Here is a 12,924-nt window from a genome sequence, read left to right as displayed (position 1 = left end):
CATTTCATTTAGTTCACACGGCAACCCCATGAAATGCCCATTTTACAGAGGAGGACAATGAGACTTGTCCACAGTCACACAGTTAGTAGATGGTGCAGCAATAGCTTGTTTGAGTTCTCTGGACCTCTAGATTCATTTCCTTATCCAGTTACACTCTACCAGCTTATAAATGTCAGAATAATATGTACTGTTGACTTTCCTCTCCTGGACGTTTGATTCCAGATGACATTGGTTTGCATAAACGTGAAGAATAGGAAGAGACTCATGTAATAGTAATAGCAAACATATCTAAGTGTCACCACTAAGTTAATTCTGAAGGAGGTAAGTTTCCTGTACTTTCCGTGATTGAAACAAAATTTAGGAGCGTACATCAAGATTCTGGCTGTGCGTACTGCCCGCGTCAGGGATTTTCATGTGTTTTCAGAGCCATTACTCTGTTTAAAATGCCAAATTATAAGTGAAGTAAGCAAGAAGTCATGCTTTTGCTCAAATGTAGTCACTGATAGTGTAAGATGTCACACGTATAGCTTGTGTTTACAATTTGTCATTCTTTTAATATTTGCAGATGGGCAGAAGAGAAAGAAATCTTTGAGAAAGAAACTGGATTCACTAGGAAAGGAGAAAAACAAAGACCGAGGTAAAGGACAGAAGGAACCACAGCGGATGCATCCTCCGTGGAGCATAATGGTTGAATTTGGTGGGGTTTTTGAATTGCATAGATTTATGCAGTTCAACTCTATTATGTAAACTGGCTTTCTACAACAGAATGTCATTAAAGCCTGTTTTGGTCTACTCTTTTGTGTTTGAGTGGCCCTGTACTGAGTTGATGAATTCAACTGGTTTGAGCAAAGTGTGACCTCGGCCAAGTTTATGGTTCCAATTATGATGCTGGCCAATCAGCAACGCACAAGAGGAACCTGGGTTGAGTAGCCATGGACAGCATCTCTAACGCTAACCAGCTGTCTGGCAAGGCCAGATAGTTAGGCAGGGCTAGTTGAATGAGAAAAAGTTTGGATTTGCCTACCATGACTACTGGAAAGAAACAGTCTCATCCTCATGAGCTACTGGAGATGGGCCATTCTCCACATTTCTGTGTTAGATCACAGCAGGCTTATGTTTTGCCCTATATGTTTTGGGGATTGTCGAGTGTCTTCATACTGTTCTGTGTCCCTTCTGTGTCTATTTAGGGAGCTGACACATTAGCCACTCTTTGAGAGGTATTTGTGGTCATTTTTAACTAATATCCACTGAGCCTGCATAATGGGCACCTGGGCCCCATTAGCACAGTACAACTTTCTGTGGCTTGTTTGTATGGGCCCATATGAAATGACCGCGGAACAGTGCCGTCGTCTGAATGTATTTCCTTCCATTTTATGTGACACAATGAATGAGTGTTGAGTGAGGAGACCCATATGTCTCACCTCGGAGTTCTTTTCTATAATGATTGAATTTCTGCTTGAAAAGATCCCAGACTCTACACCCATGTCTTGAACTGTGCCTAAAGTGTCACGACATTTGGTTCTTTGGACTCAAAGGAGATTTGAAAAGTCCTAAAGAATGGAGAATCAATGTTTTACTTCCCTTAGAGCGGGATTTCTCAACCGGGGTCTACTGACGTTTTAGGCTGGATCATTCTTTGTTATGGAGGCTGTCCTGTCCATTGCGTGAGACGCTCAGCGGCATCTCTGGCCCCTACCACTAGATGCCAGTAGCACCGCCCCCCACCAGGATGTCTCCAGACATTTCAAATGTTTACCTCACGCTGGACGAAAGGAGATGAAAATATGAGTGATTCCCTACCTCTGGCTGCACAGTAGAATAAAACTGTGTGCACCCTTAAAAATTCCCAGTGCCCGGGGCGCCTGGGTGGCGCAGTCGGTTAAGCGTCCGACTTCAGCCAGGTCACGATCTCGCAGTCCGTGAGTTCGAGCCCCGCGTCGGGCTCTGGGCTGATGGCTCAGAGCCTGGAGCCTGTTTCCGATGCTGTGTCTCCCTCTCTCTCTGCCCCTCCCCCGTTCATGCTCTGTCTCTCTCTGTCCCAAAAATAAATAAACGTTGAAAAAAAAAAAATTCCCAGTGCCCAGACCCCCACCCCAGAAAGTATAATTCCACCGGTCTGTAAGGGCAACTGGACAGGAGGGATTCTATAAACTATGAATGTGCGGCTTCTAACATGCGAATTCCGGTCCATATTGATTAGCGTACTCACCAGGGCACACCGTGTCACAGCAGAATCTGCTGCTGGTATAATCAGGGCAAAGGGCCTTAATTCTAGTCCAGCTACCTATCGCAGTCTGATAAGTTGTGTTCTTTTTAATCGGTTCATATGTTCTTACCCTTATTTTTCAATGGCTATTAGTAACCAGGATAGCTTTTTTAAACTAGAGGTTTTGCGTCTTCTGTTCTTGCCACTGACGACCTTTGCCTCACTAGATTAGAGTAATTCTCAGTGTTTATAAAGTGAATTAATGGGACCACACAGACTTGCATTAGGAATGTGTACCTTTAAAGTTGGTTCATTCTAGGATGATGATATGAATACTAGGATTTGAATACTCAGAATGCAGACTTTCAAGTGATTCTTCACAAGTGCCCATTCAGGCTAGACTGAGCAGAATGAGCATTTTCTGCGGGAGACGACTGAGTTCCCTCAACAGAGGGAGATGTGTGTGTGCTTCCTTATATTCCAGAACAACAGGAAGCAAGGATGTGAATGAGCAGAAAAGGAAGGGCCAGGGGAAGTAATTGACCAATATGTACTGAGCCATTATACATTTTGCAGACCAGATCGTACTTAGGAATTACATAGGCCCGGTGAAAATTTGGCGGAGTTCTATAAGGCTGCCCAGGGAGCTGGCTGGGAAAAGGAAGGCAAGTCCTGGTGCTCCAAACACACATCAGGGCGCCTAGGTGGCTCAGTCGGTGAAGCGTCAGACTCTTGGTTTCAGCTCAGGTCATGATCTCACGGTTTCATGGGTTCGAGCCCCACGCCGGGCTCTGCGCTGGCAGCTAGCCTGCTTGGGATTCTCTCTCTCCCTCTCTCTCTCTCTCTCTGCCCTTCCCCCACTTGCGCTGTCTCTGTCTCTCTCAAAATAAATGAATAAACTTAAAAAAATATTAAAAAAAAAAAAAGAAAAGACACACCGCCCATCCAACTAAAGGGAGAAATATTAGGCTTCATGGCAAAAGAGGGTTTTTTTTTTTCTCTTTTAAAGTAGCTCTTAATTAAATGGCATGTTTTCTGAACAACCTGGGGACCAGAGTGTGAGGGGGTAGCATGTAGGTCTTACATGGTTGTAATGGTTCACATGATTTTCTTCCACTTGAATATTAACATTGGGGTTCCTAACAGCTGCACATGTGGAAAATGATAATCATTTGAATCCAAGAGTAAAAGAAGGAAAACAGGAAACTCTAAGTGACCTCTTGGGTTAGGTCATCTAAAAATAAATAGGGGCAGCTTTTTAGAATCGAATTGCTCTCCCAATAAAGAGTGATTCATTAAGTGTTGGATATGCTGCTAGATTAATTGATTCAATCAGAATGAATTACGTCCTGCATTTTATTTAATTGCCTGGACATGAAACACAGCAGATCGTGTGACACTGCTGTGTCCCTCCTGCCCATATGACTTTTGAATTCCATATGGAAACTAATTCAAGATTGATGCTGGGTCGGAAAACATATTTTCATACAGAATGCTTCCCAGTCCTTAATTTCTCTTAGTTAAATTACTTGGCAACCCAAAAGCATTTTTTAAACTTTCAGAACTTCAGAAAGTTTCTTTCTTGTGTCAAGAAAGAAATCATTTGGGGGAAAAGGATTTTAAAATAGCTACTTTGTTCCAGTTAATGTGGTTCCTAATCAGAGCACAGGGGGAGTAGGTTTTTTGTGGCCTAAGTCTGGGAGGCAGGTCCCCTCTCCACAGGATATTTTCAGATTATGCCGTATATTTGTGGATATAAAATCTGGCAATAATTTAGGCGTGGCACCTTTCTTTGTGCCGAACTGGTATCACGCCAAGTAGAAAAATCAAGTATCGGTTATCACCATGTGGAACTTCGCCAAGAGAACGCACGAAACGCTGTCTTTGAGTGCTGTTGCCAGAACTGAGAGAACCAGAGGTCGGGGCGGGGGCAGTGGTGGTGGTCGCAGGGCAGAATAAGAAGGGGCCACCTTGCACGGGACTGTGTGGGCCCCAGCACAATGTTTGGTCTGCATGCCGAGAACATTGAGGCGCCATCAAAGCGTATGAAGGAGAAGGGACATCTTAATGGTGTGCTTAAACAGATTGCCACACTGCAGTGTAACACGTGAACTTGGGATGGGAGTAGGACACGAGTGGAGGGAGGAAGCCTGAATCTAGAGGCGGAATCACTTCTGGTGAGGACACGGTCCAGGGTGGGACCGAGCGAGTGGTTGGAAAAGGTGGCAGGAAGGAAAAAGAGGAGAGGAGAAGGTCAGGAGATGTGAGGATGGAGAATTAGATGGGCCCTTTAGGTAGACATCCAAGCCACCAACAGTGAGGGTAGATCAGGGGTCTGACCACGAGTCAAAGTCAGTGACAATAGAAGAGAGCCATGAGCAGGAGGCAAGCGGAACCTCGCACACGCAGGTTTCTGCCACATGGCGGGAAGGCACAGATACGGAAGTGGCAGGAGGGAGCCAAGGTTCACCGGGCGGGAAAGTTCACAGTTGCTACTAACGAACGCAGCAGGGAAGGCAGTGTTCCTAGCAAACACATACTGTAGATTAGAACATGACACACACTGTCCCTGGCCCCAGAACAGTGAGTCTTGGGAAATGTCCATCTGGTTTTAAAAACCTATTATCAGCTGTATTAGCCACTATCAACACTGAGTCTCTAGGGTTCCCCCCCCCCCCCGCCAAGAGAAGCATTTTGAATCCACAGACGAGCATGTGCACCCAACGTTTTATTTACACCCGACGAAGGTTTTGCTCAATAGATTTGTGATGAGTCCTCAATTTGACAATAGCCACATTTGGAGAAGCAGAAATATTCAAAAATCCTGCTTAGAATTTTCCAGGGACTGTAGACACTGTGACACAAGTTTAGAGCATGGAGAGGCCTCCTTTCTGAAGCTTGTAAGGGTTCTCAAGAGACAACGACAAGAAACCAGAGACTACATTAAAACTCTGTCACTGAGAGGATAAATAAACTCAGCCAGGAAAGAAAGCCTGTTAGGGAAAAATGAAACTCTGTTAGAGGATCAGCTCTTGAGTAAGAATAAAAGAGAAATAAAAATGGAGAGGCTTGTATTCCATCTGTTTAATTGGTATTCAATTATTCCAATTTGCAAGCAGGGTGACAGAGGTTTGGACATTAAAAACGATGGATACCAAAGGAAACCATTTTTCTAGGGATATCAGCAACTCTAAACGAGTCTGGTTGGTTTTCCTTATGTGGAAAAACTGGCTAAGAGAGGAGTCCGTAGCCCCATCTTTGAGATAGAACAACCTGGGGAGGGGCAGAGAGAGGAGACAGAGGATCCGAAGCAGGCTCCGTGCCGACAGCAGAGAGCCCCATGCGGAGCTCGAACTCACAAGCTGTGAGATCCTGACCTGAGCCTAAGTCGGCCACTTGACCAACTGAGACACCCGGGCGCCCCTCCCCGATTGTTTTGAAGTAAGACGATTTGATTATTCCCATACACAAGACAGCGCTGATTTACGCGATAAATCCTGGCGCGCACAGCCAGTGGTCTGGTATTGTCCCCTTTGCTTTCTAATTTTGCTAGTTGGTGGAGGTGGCCTTTTATCAATAGTGAGCATTGCGTCTTGCTGCACTTGTCTACATCAGTCACTCAAAAACATGCCTAATTTTTTGTGTGTTATCGTATGCCGCCTAGTTTGTTGAGAATGATGGAGAATGGTAAACATCCTCTGAAAATCCCCAAATGGTGACGTTTTGATTTTTCGCTTTAAAACAGATTCATGTTTTGATGGAACCAAGGGTGCAGGCTTCTCAAGTACCATTTCTGCTTTTTTTAGATAATTTTTTTGTTTATTTATTTATTTCAAAAAGGAGAGAGAGAGAGAGAGAGAGCAAGCAAGGGAGAGGCAGAGAGAGAGGGAGAGAGAGAATCCCAAGCAGGCTCCGAGCTTTCAGTGTGGATCTCGATGTGGGGCTTGAACTCACAAACTGTGAGATCATGACCTGAGCCGAAGTCAAGAGTCCCACGTTCAGCCCACCGAGCCACCTAGGCACCCCCCATTTCTGCTTTTGATGTAGACTTGGTCATTAGCCCAGTGATGTTAAAAATCACTGGCCATAGATCAAGGAAGAAAACCTTCCAAAGCCTCTTTCCACCTGATTTAATGTTAGCTTTTCCTTTCAAAGAACAAACAAGCCTTACAACTGTTTTCTCTTGATCATTCTGGTTTTATTTGTAGGGGTTATAAAAACAAGGGAGAGCCTAGACTCCAATATTCTGCTGCTAGGAGATGTAATTTTGACTCTAAAAGAAATAATGCATTTAACTTAATTATTAATGCTTTTCAGCATAAATCTAAAATATTGCCAGTAAAATGCCCGGCCCTAAGGATTAGTGTGCTTACAACAGACACGTATACATATGGATTTACTACCGTGATCCAGAAAACAACCGTGTGTACATCTCCAAATAAAGCCGTAGATCTCTGCATTATGCTCCTTCCCCCCAAATTGTCCTTACGAGAGGATTTAACACGTTGTATCCTGGGCCCTTCACTGGTCAGTTAGCAATGAGAGCCCACTTGTGCGTGTGGCCAGCAGAATGGCTGGAGCATAGATCATAAGAGTGACAGCCCCAGCCAGCAACTGGAGGCAGAATGTGGGGACAAGGAACACAAAGGGAAGAGAGAAGACTTGCTCCCGAGCTGTTCCACCCCCTCTCGGGTTCTCATTTCGCATACTGGCTCGTTTACGGGGAACCTCAAAGTAGATCCACTTAATTGAACTTCAGTCTTTGCTTCCGTGCATCTCTGCTTTATAGCACGTGGCAGACACACCTCTGTAGCTATTTACATATCTGACCCCCTCCCCGACTCTGAATCCTTCAAGAGCAAGGACCAGACCTTTTGTTAGCCTTACACTCCCTGCTGAATAAATGGATACACGCAGCCTTTTCATGCCTTGTATGTTCCGCAGGCTCTGGAGACCCATAAATCGAAGATGGGGAGTGTAAGGCTAACAAAAGGCCTGGTCCTTTAAATTTTTTTTAATGTTTAATTTTTGGCACGAGCGGGGAAGGGGCAGAGAGAGAGGGAGACACAGAATCCGAAGCAGGCCCCAGGCTCCGAGCTGTCAGCACGGAGCCTGACGGGGGGCTCGAACCCACAAACCATGAGATCATGACCTGAGCTGAAGTCAGACGCTTAACCGACTGAGCTACCCAGGCGCCCCAGAGTTTTTGCCTTTAAAACATACTTGAGATATGTCGGCAGTGGGGTGGGGTGGCGGGGTGGGGGGGAAGACCAGAGGCCTAGATTTCTAAAACCATACTGGCCTGCTTGATAGAAATAGAAATGTTGGCCACTCTGATAAATACAAAAGCCACCTCTGTATTTTGATTGATGAATCAGTTCTTCGAGAAACAGGCATTCGAATATGTCTGTTCTTAGGTCTAAAACACGAGTGAGGGCCTTCCCTGGTCCGGTCATGGCTGAAAGTGAATGTTTGTTTTTTGGTTCCAGAATTCATCCCACAGGCATTTGGAATGCCCTTATCCCAAGTCATTGCAAATGACCGGGCCTATAAACTCAAGCAGGACTCACAGAGGGACGAACAAAAGGATGCGTCCGATTTCGTGGCTTCCCTCCTCCCATTTGGAAATAAAAGACAAAACAAAGAACTCTCAAGCAGTAACTCATCTCTCAGCTCCACCTCGGAAACACCAAATGAGTCAACGTCCCCGAACACCCCAGAACCGGCTCCTCGGGCCAGGAGGAGGGTGAGTTGGCCGATGCTTTCTCTGACACCACTGCTGAAACAACCAGAGCGTTATTCTTGGAGTCTTTGCTCATGTGAAAACTGGAAATGTAGTCCAGGTATCTGTCAACGGCCCCACTCGGGGACAATTTGCGCTGGCCGTAGGGCACCGGGCGCACCCTCGGAGCCTTTTCCTGACCCCTCTCAGAGCTGTGGGGGGGGGCCCTTCCTTGGTTACCCGTGTGCCCCATGAGATCCTGAACATTCCACAGTGTCACTGTTGACCGTGCTCTAGTGTGATCTGCTGCTGTACTACCGGACTTGCCCTTGAGACTGTGGGGCTTGGGGGCAGGGCCAGGTGTTCTGGTTACTCTCTCGGTCTCTAGTCCAAGAACCCACCTGGCCCAGTGGCTTGGCTACCAGTCTTCAGAAACAATGAGATTTTGTTTCATCAATGGAACTTTTTTCACTATACATATATAGATAGAGAGAGAGAACATATGTCCTCTCCAATCAGTACTGTAACAACGGGGTGCCATTTATTAATTGGCGGCTGTGTTCTAGGCACTGTGCTGTTGTTTGGGGCTTCAAACTTCATGTTTTGATCCAGGGAAGCTGAGTGTCCAGGCCAACCGGTTGGTGATTGGCTGGGTCCGTTGATAAGCGTCTCTAGAATTCCCTCGGTCACCGGTCACCGGGAGGTCTCCCCTTTTCCTCTTGCCTGGAGACCCCAAACGTGCGCCACCCCCAGCCACTCACTGCTGCCCTCGGTAAAAGCCCCAACACTCCCCACTTAAAATCCACGTTCGAGACCTCTCCAAGATCAAGGGGGTGCCTGGGCCTCTGCTGTTCTCAAGGCTCCAGCTACGTTTACAGATGAGGCAATGACACCATTGTCGTTCTTCCAGCTTTATCACTGTCTCTCGGATTGCATGTTGGGTGGCAGTAACACCTGAGCTCCACGTTGGAACTTTCGGGGAATCTGGGGCCCCGGCAACGGGCCTGCCCGATGCCCTCTCCTCTGTCCAGGCCTTGCCGGGACACCGGCTGCGGACTCCTTCCTCTGTGCTTCATCGAAGGCCGGGGGGCTGTACCGACGTGGCTGGTGTGCTACTCCCCTATGCTCAGCCCTCACCCTTCCCAACATGGTGGCCCTCCTCCCACCCGCCAGCACCCCATCTCTGCCAAAGGCTCTCTCTGATGGCCAGAGGCACCCACCCATGCAGATGACAGGCTGCAAGTGCCGAGACGTCAACGTCGCCTCCCTGCCCCTACCGGGAGTTGCCCTTAATCAATGACTCTTGAGGCTTGTGGTATAAATAGCCCAGCTCACTCGCTCCCTAGCATGGTTACCTCTGAGATGCTTGACCTCCATGGTCTCCCAGTCGTCCCCAGGGCCTGGGGCACGAGCTGCCCCCGGGCTCGTCATAGGCTTAGTGGCGCTTCTCATCCACCGCCCTCCCTTCCCGCTCTCATTTCCTCACCCCTGCAGCCGTCTCCGGGAACCACTTCCCTGATAAAGCCCTTTATGCCATTTCTGGGGGGACACAACACTAAGACCATCCCACGGAATCCAGTTTTAAAACTCTACCCCCTAGAGTCATAGTTGCGATCTTCTTTTTACTCCCAAGGCTCCTCTCACTTGACCTCATTCATCGAGTATGTGATTCTTCTCTTGTTCCAAGGCATGAAGTGTCTTCCATTTGGAAAATGTTGTGTGTCGAAATTTTGACTGCCATTACCTGGCCCTATGTTGTGGTAGTTTCCTAACTTTTTCGAAAGGTGTTTGCTGCTTTCCGTCTAATCTACAAACAGCATGACTCAACCAAGCGGCGCTCTTGTAAGTGTGACAGGCAGTCATGGGCAAAAGCGTTATTGGAGAGCCTCTGAGGGAAGCTGTTTTCATTTTCCCCGTCTGCACTCTTTGTTCACGGCTGTGTATAATTTGCAGGGTGCGATGTCAGTGGATTCTATCACAGATCTTGACGACAGTCAGTCTCGACTACTAGAAGCTTTACAACTCTCCTTGCCTGCCGAGGCTCATAGTAAAAAAGAGAAAGCCAGAGATAAGAAACTGAGTCTGAATCCCATTTACAGACAGGTCCCCAGGCTGGTGGACAGCTGCTGTCAGCATCTAGAAAAACACGGTAAGCAGACTTGTCTGTCAGTGATCATGTATGAGAGACTTTCATTTATCCAAGCATCATGGATTTAAGTGCCCAAGTTCAGCGCTTTAGTCGTCTGATCAGACTCTGGGCTGACGTTTCCTTACAGATCTGAGTGTGTGCCTAAAAGGGTACTGGGCTGAACAAGGTTGTGGGGGACAAAAATCAACTTGACAGTGTTGAGGCCGCCCAACGCCCAGTGGTCCTCAGAAGTGAACCTGGAGGCCAAGTATCTTAGGGGAGGCCAAGATCTGTTGGTCTGGGTCTGTCCCCAAGCCTCCCTTCAAACAGAGCACAGCCACTTTTATCTTTTTCATGCATCGAGGTTACTAACAAGGCTTCCTTAAAAAAAATAAGAGTCCAGCTTCAAACAAGCAAACAAAGAGACAAACAAAAAGATTTGCAAAGCATTCCTTACATGAATAGAAAATACGTGGTTTTTGGCAACAGCTTTCTATATGGCTATTTGTGTTTTTGCGGGAAGATGTCCACTTCAGATCCTTCACAATGACCCTTTTGGCAACTCAACTCCAGGTAGTATGTTGACTTAAAAACAATATAGCCTTCTTCAAAAATTTTTCTGAGATGCAGGCTTTTGGCCCATTGAACTGCCATCTCCATAATCTGAATGTGTTTCCTATAGTGTTCGCATGCGTTTTGTGGACATGAGATAAGTTCATTGTTTCCAGTAAAACTGGGACTTTATAAAAAAATTATTAAGGGGATTTCTAAATGTCTTAATCACTAGGTAACATATGGATGACTTAATAAAACTGATACATATTGAAGCTTTGTCTATACAGAATTTTTATATGTATGTGTGTGTGTGTGTGTGTGTGTGTGTGTGTCCGTATGTCTCTTCTCCTGGGAAGGTAAGCTGGAGGTCAAGGAAAATTTCTTAGTCATTTTGAATTCCCAGCACTTACTATCATGGTTAATACAATGTAGGTGTCCAATAAATATTACTTGCATGGAATTATTTTTAAAAATAGCTTAGCAACTAAAGAATTCAGTACAGCAAACATGCAAATTCAGCCAAAATTTCACTAGGAGGTAGAAAAAGCGACTCATACTTTTATAATTATAGTTTTCACCTGTAAAAAGCATCGAGCGTGAACTGTAAGCATTTTAAAGAGTCCTAAGTGAGAATTGTACTCCAATCATTTAAACTCGAGGGCCAGGTTGAGTAACTGCTTATGTGAAAGAAAGAAAACTTTGTTTTTCTATTTTGTTTTTTAAAATAAATTGTCATGAATTATAATTTGAAAAATAGCCTTTCCTTTAAGCTTACTAAAAAACTGGACAGGGCTTCCTTTTTTGGAATAGTTAACATGCAGCGTAGGGCCTAAAAGAGACAAGATTGTCCTGGGTGATCTCTCAAGGCCCTGATTCTGTTTCTGGTTTCCATGGTGTTTAGCTCCAGAAAAGAGACGTGTTCAGATGCAAACGGATATTAATCTTGGTCCCTTAAAACCAATGAAAAAAAGAGCAAACCATAAAAACAATTCTTTCATAAGACTCTATCTGCCAGTTTGGGAAATGGGTAGCAGAGAGTATGATCCACTTTAGCCTTATAAACTTTTGTCAAAGATCTATTCATTCCCTCCGAAATTGGGCTTGGACAATGACCTTGACTCCATCCATGTCTGTGTGCGCCACCCTTTCCCTTGCGCCCAGATGCTTTCTATACTATATGCTCAGACGTCACTCCTCATCGGGGAAATACAAATCAAAACCACACTGAGATACCACCTCACGCCGGTCAGAGTGGCTAAAATGAACAAATCAGGAGACTATAGATGCTGGCGAGGATGTGGAGAAACGGGGACCCTCTTGCACTGTTGGTGGGAATGCAAACTGGTGCAGCCGCTCTGGAAAACAGTGTGGAGGTTCCTCAAAAAATTAAAAATAGACCTACCCTATGACCCAGCAATAGCACTGCTAGGAATTTACCCAAGGGATACAGGAGTGCTGATGCATAGGGGCACTTGTACCCCAATGTTTATAACAGCGCTTTCAACAATAGCCAAATTATGGAAAGAGCCTAAATGTCCATCAACTGACGAATGGATAAAGAAATTGTGGTTTATATACACAATGGAATACTACTTGACAATGAGAAAGAATGAAATCTGGCCATTTGCAACAACATGGATGGAACTGGAAGGTATTATGCTAAGTGAAATAAGTCAGTCAGAGAAAGACAGATACCATATGTTTTCACTCATATGTGGAGCCTGAGAAACCCAACAGAAGACCAGGGGGGAGGAGAAGGGGAAAAAAACGTTACAGAGAGGGAAGGAGGCAAACCATAAGAGACTCTTAAATACTGAGAATAAACTGAGGGTTGATGGGGGTTGGGGGGGAGGGGAAAGTGGGTGATGGGCATTGAGGAGGGCACCTGTTGGGGCTGTATGGAAACCAATTTGACAATAAATTTCATATCAAAAAAAAAAAAAGAATTCCCTAAGCATCCTCAATTTCCCAGAAGCACAGCTTTCAAAACAATGACAACAACAAAAACACAGACAGTATAATGGAGACTCAAGTGCTATTACCTTTGTGGGATTTGGGCTGATTTTGAGGCTTATCATGCCTGCCCTCTTTACTTGATACTTCCTAAGCCTGAGGTCCAGGTGCTCTGGGTCAAGTTTCCATTCTAGTTCCTGATGAAAAGGAGAGAAAGGTGATCATGTCGATTTCTGGGACAGGCCCCAGCAAAGTCACGGTCCTTTGCCACATCTATGCCTTTTTTGATTTTTTTTTTTAATTTTTTTTTTTTTTTTTTTTTTTTTTTAATTATTTTTTTTTTTTTTTCAACGTTTATTT

The 12,924-nt window shown here is 45.4% G+C and overlaps 1 protein-coding gene across 3 annotated transcripts in view; it reads left to right on the top strand.

The window, feature by feature from the left end:
* The window catches only part of ARHGAP6 (Rho GTPase activating protein 6), a 232,767-nt gene that overhangs the window by 176,246 nt on the left and 43,597 nt on the right, over window positions 1-12,924 (top strand). For 2 of the 3 annotated variants that reach the window (XM_030306164.1, XM_030306165.1), the window contains exons 3-5: window positions 566-637; window positions 7,696-7,952; window positions 9,882-10,077. In XM_030306164.1, coding sequence (XP_030162024.1) covers window positions 566-637; window positions 7,696-7,952; window positions 9,882-10,077 — 525 coding nt within the window. The remainder of the gene's footprint in view (window positions 1-565; window positions 638-7,695; window positions 7,953-9,881; window positions 10,078-12,924) is intronic. The other variant, XM_030306166.1, reaches the window with a different exon arrangement.

Source organism: Lynx canadensis, chromosome X (genome assembly GCF_007474595.2).
Source record: "Lynx canadensis isolate LIC74 chromosome X, mLynCan4.pri.v2, whole genome shotgun sequence".
NCBI classification, from domain to species: domain Eukaryota; kingdom Metazoa; phylum Chordata; class Mammalia; order Carnivora; family Felidae; genus Lynx; species Lynx canadensis.
The sequence above is the reverse complement of the archived record's forward strand: the minus strand, read 5'-3'. Positions and strand labels throughout refer to the sequence as shown.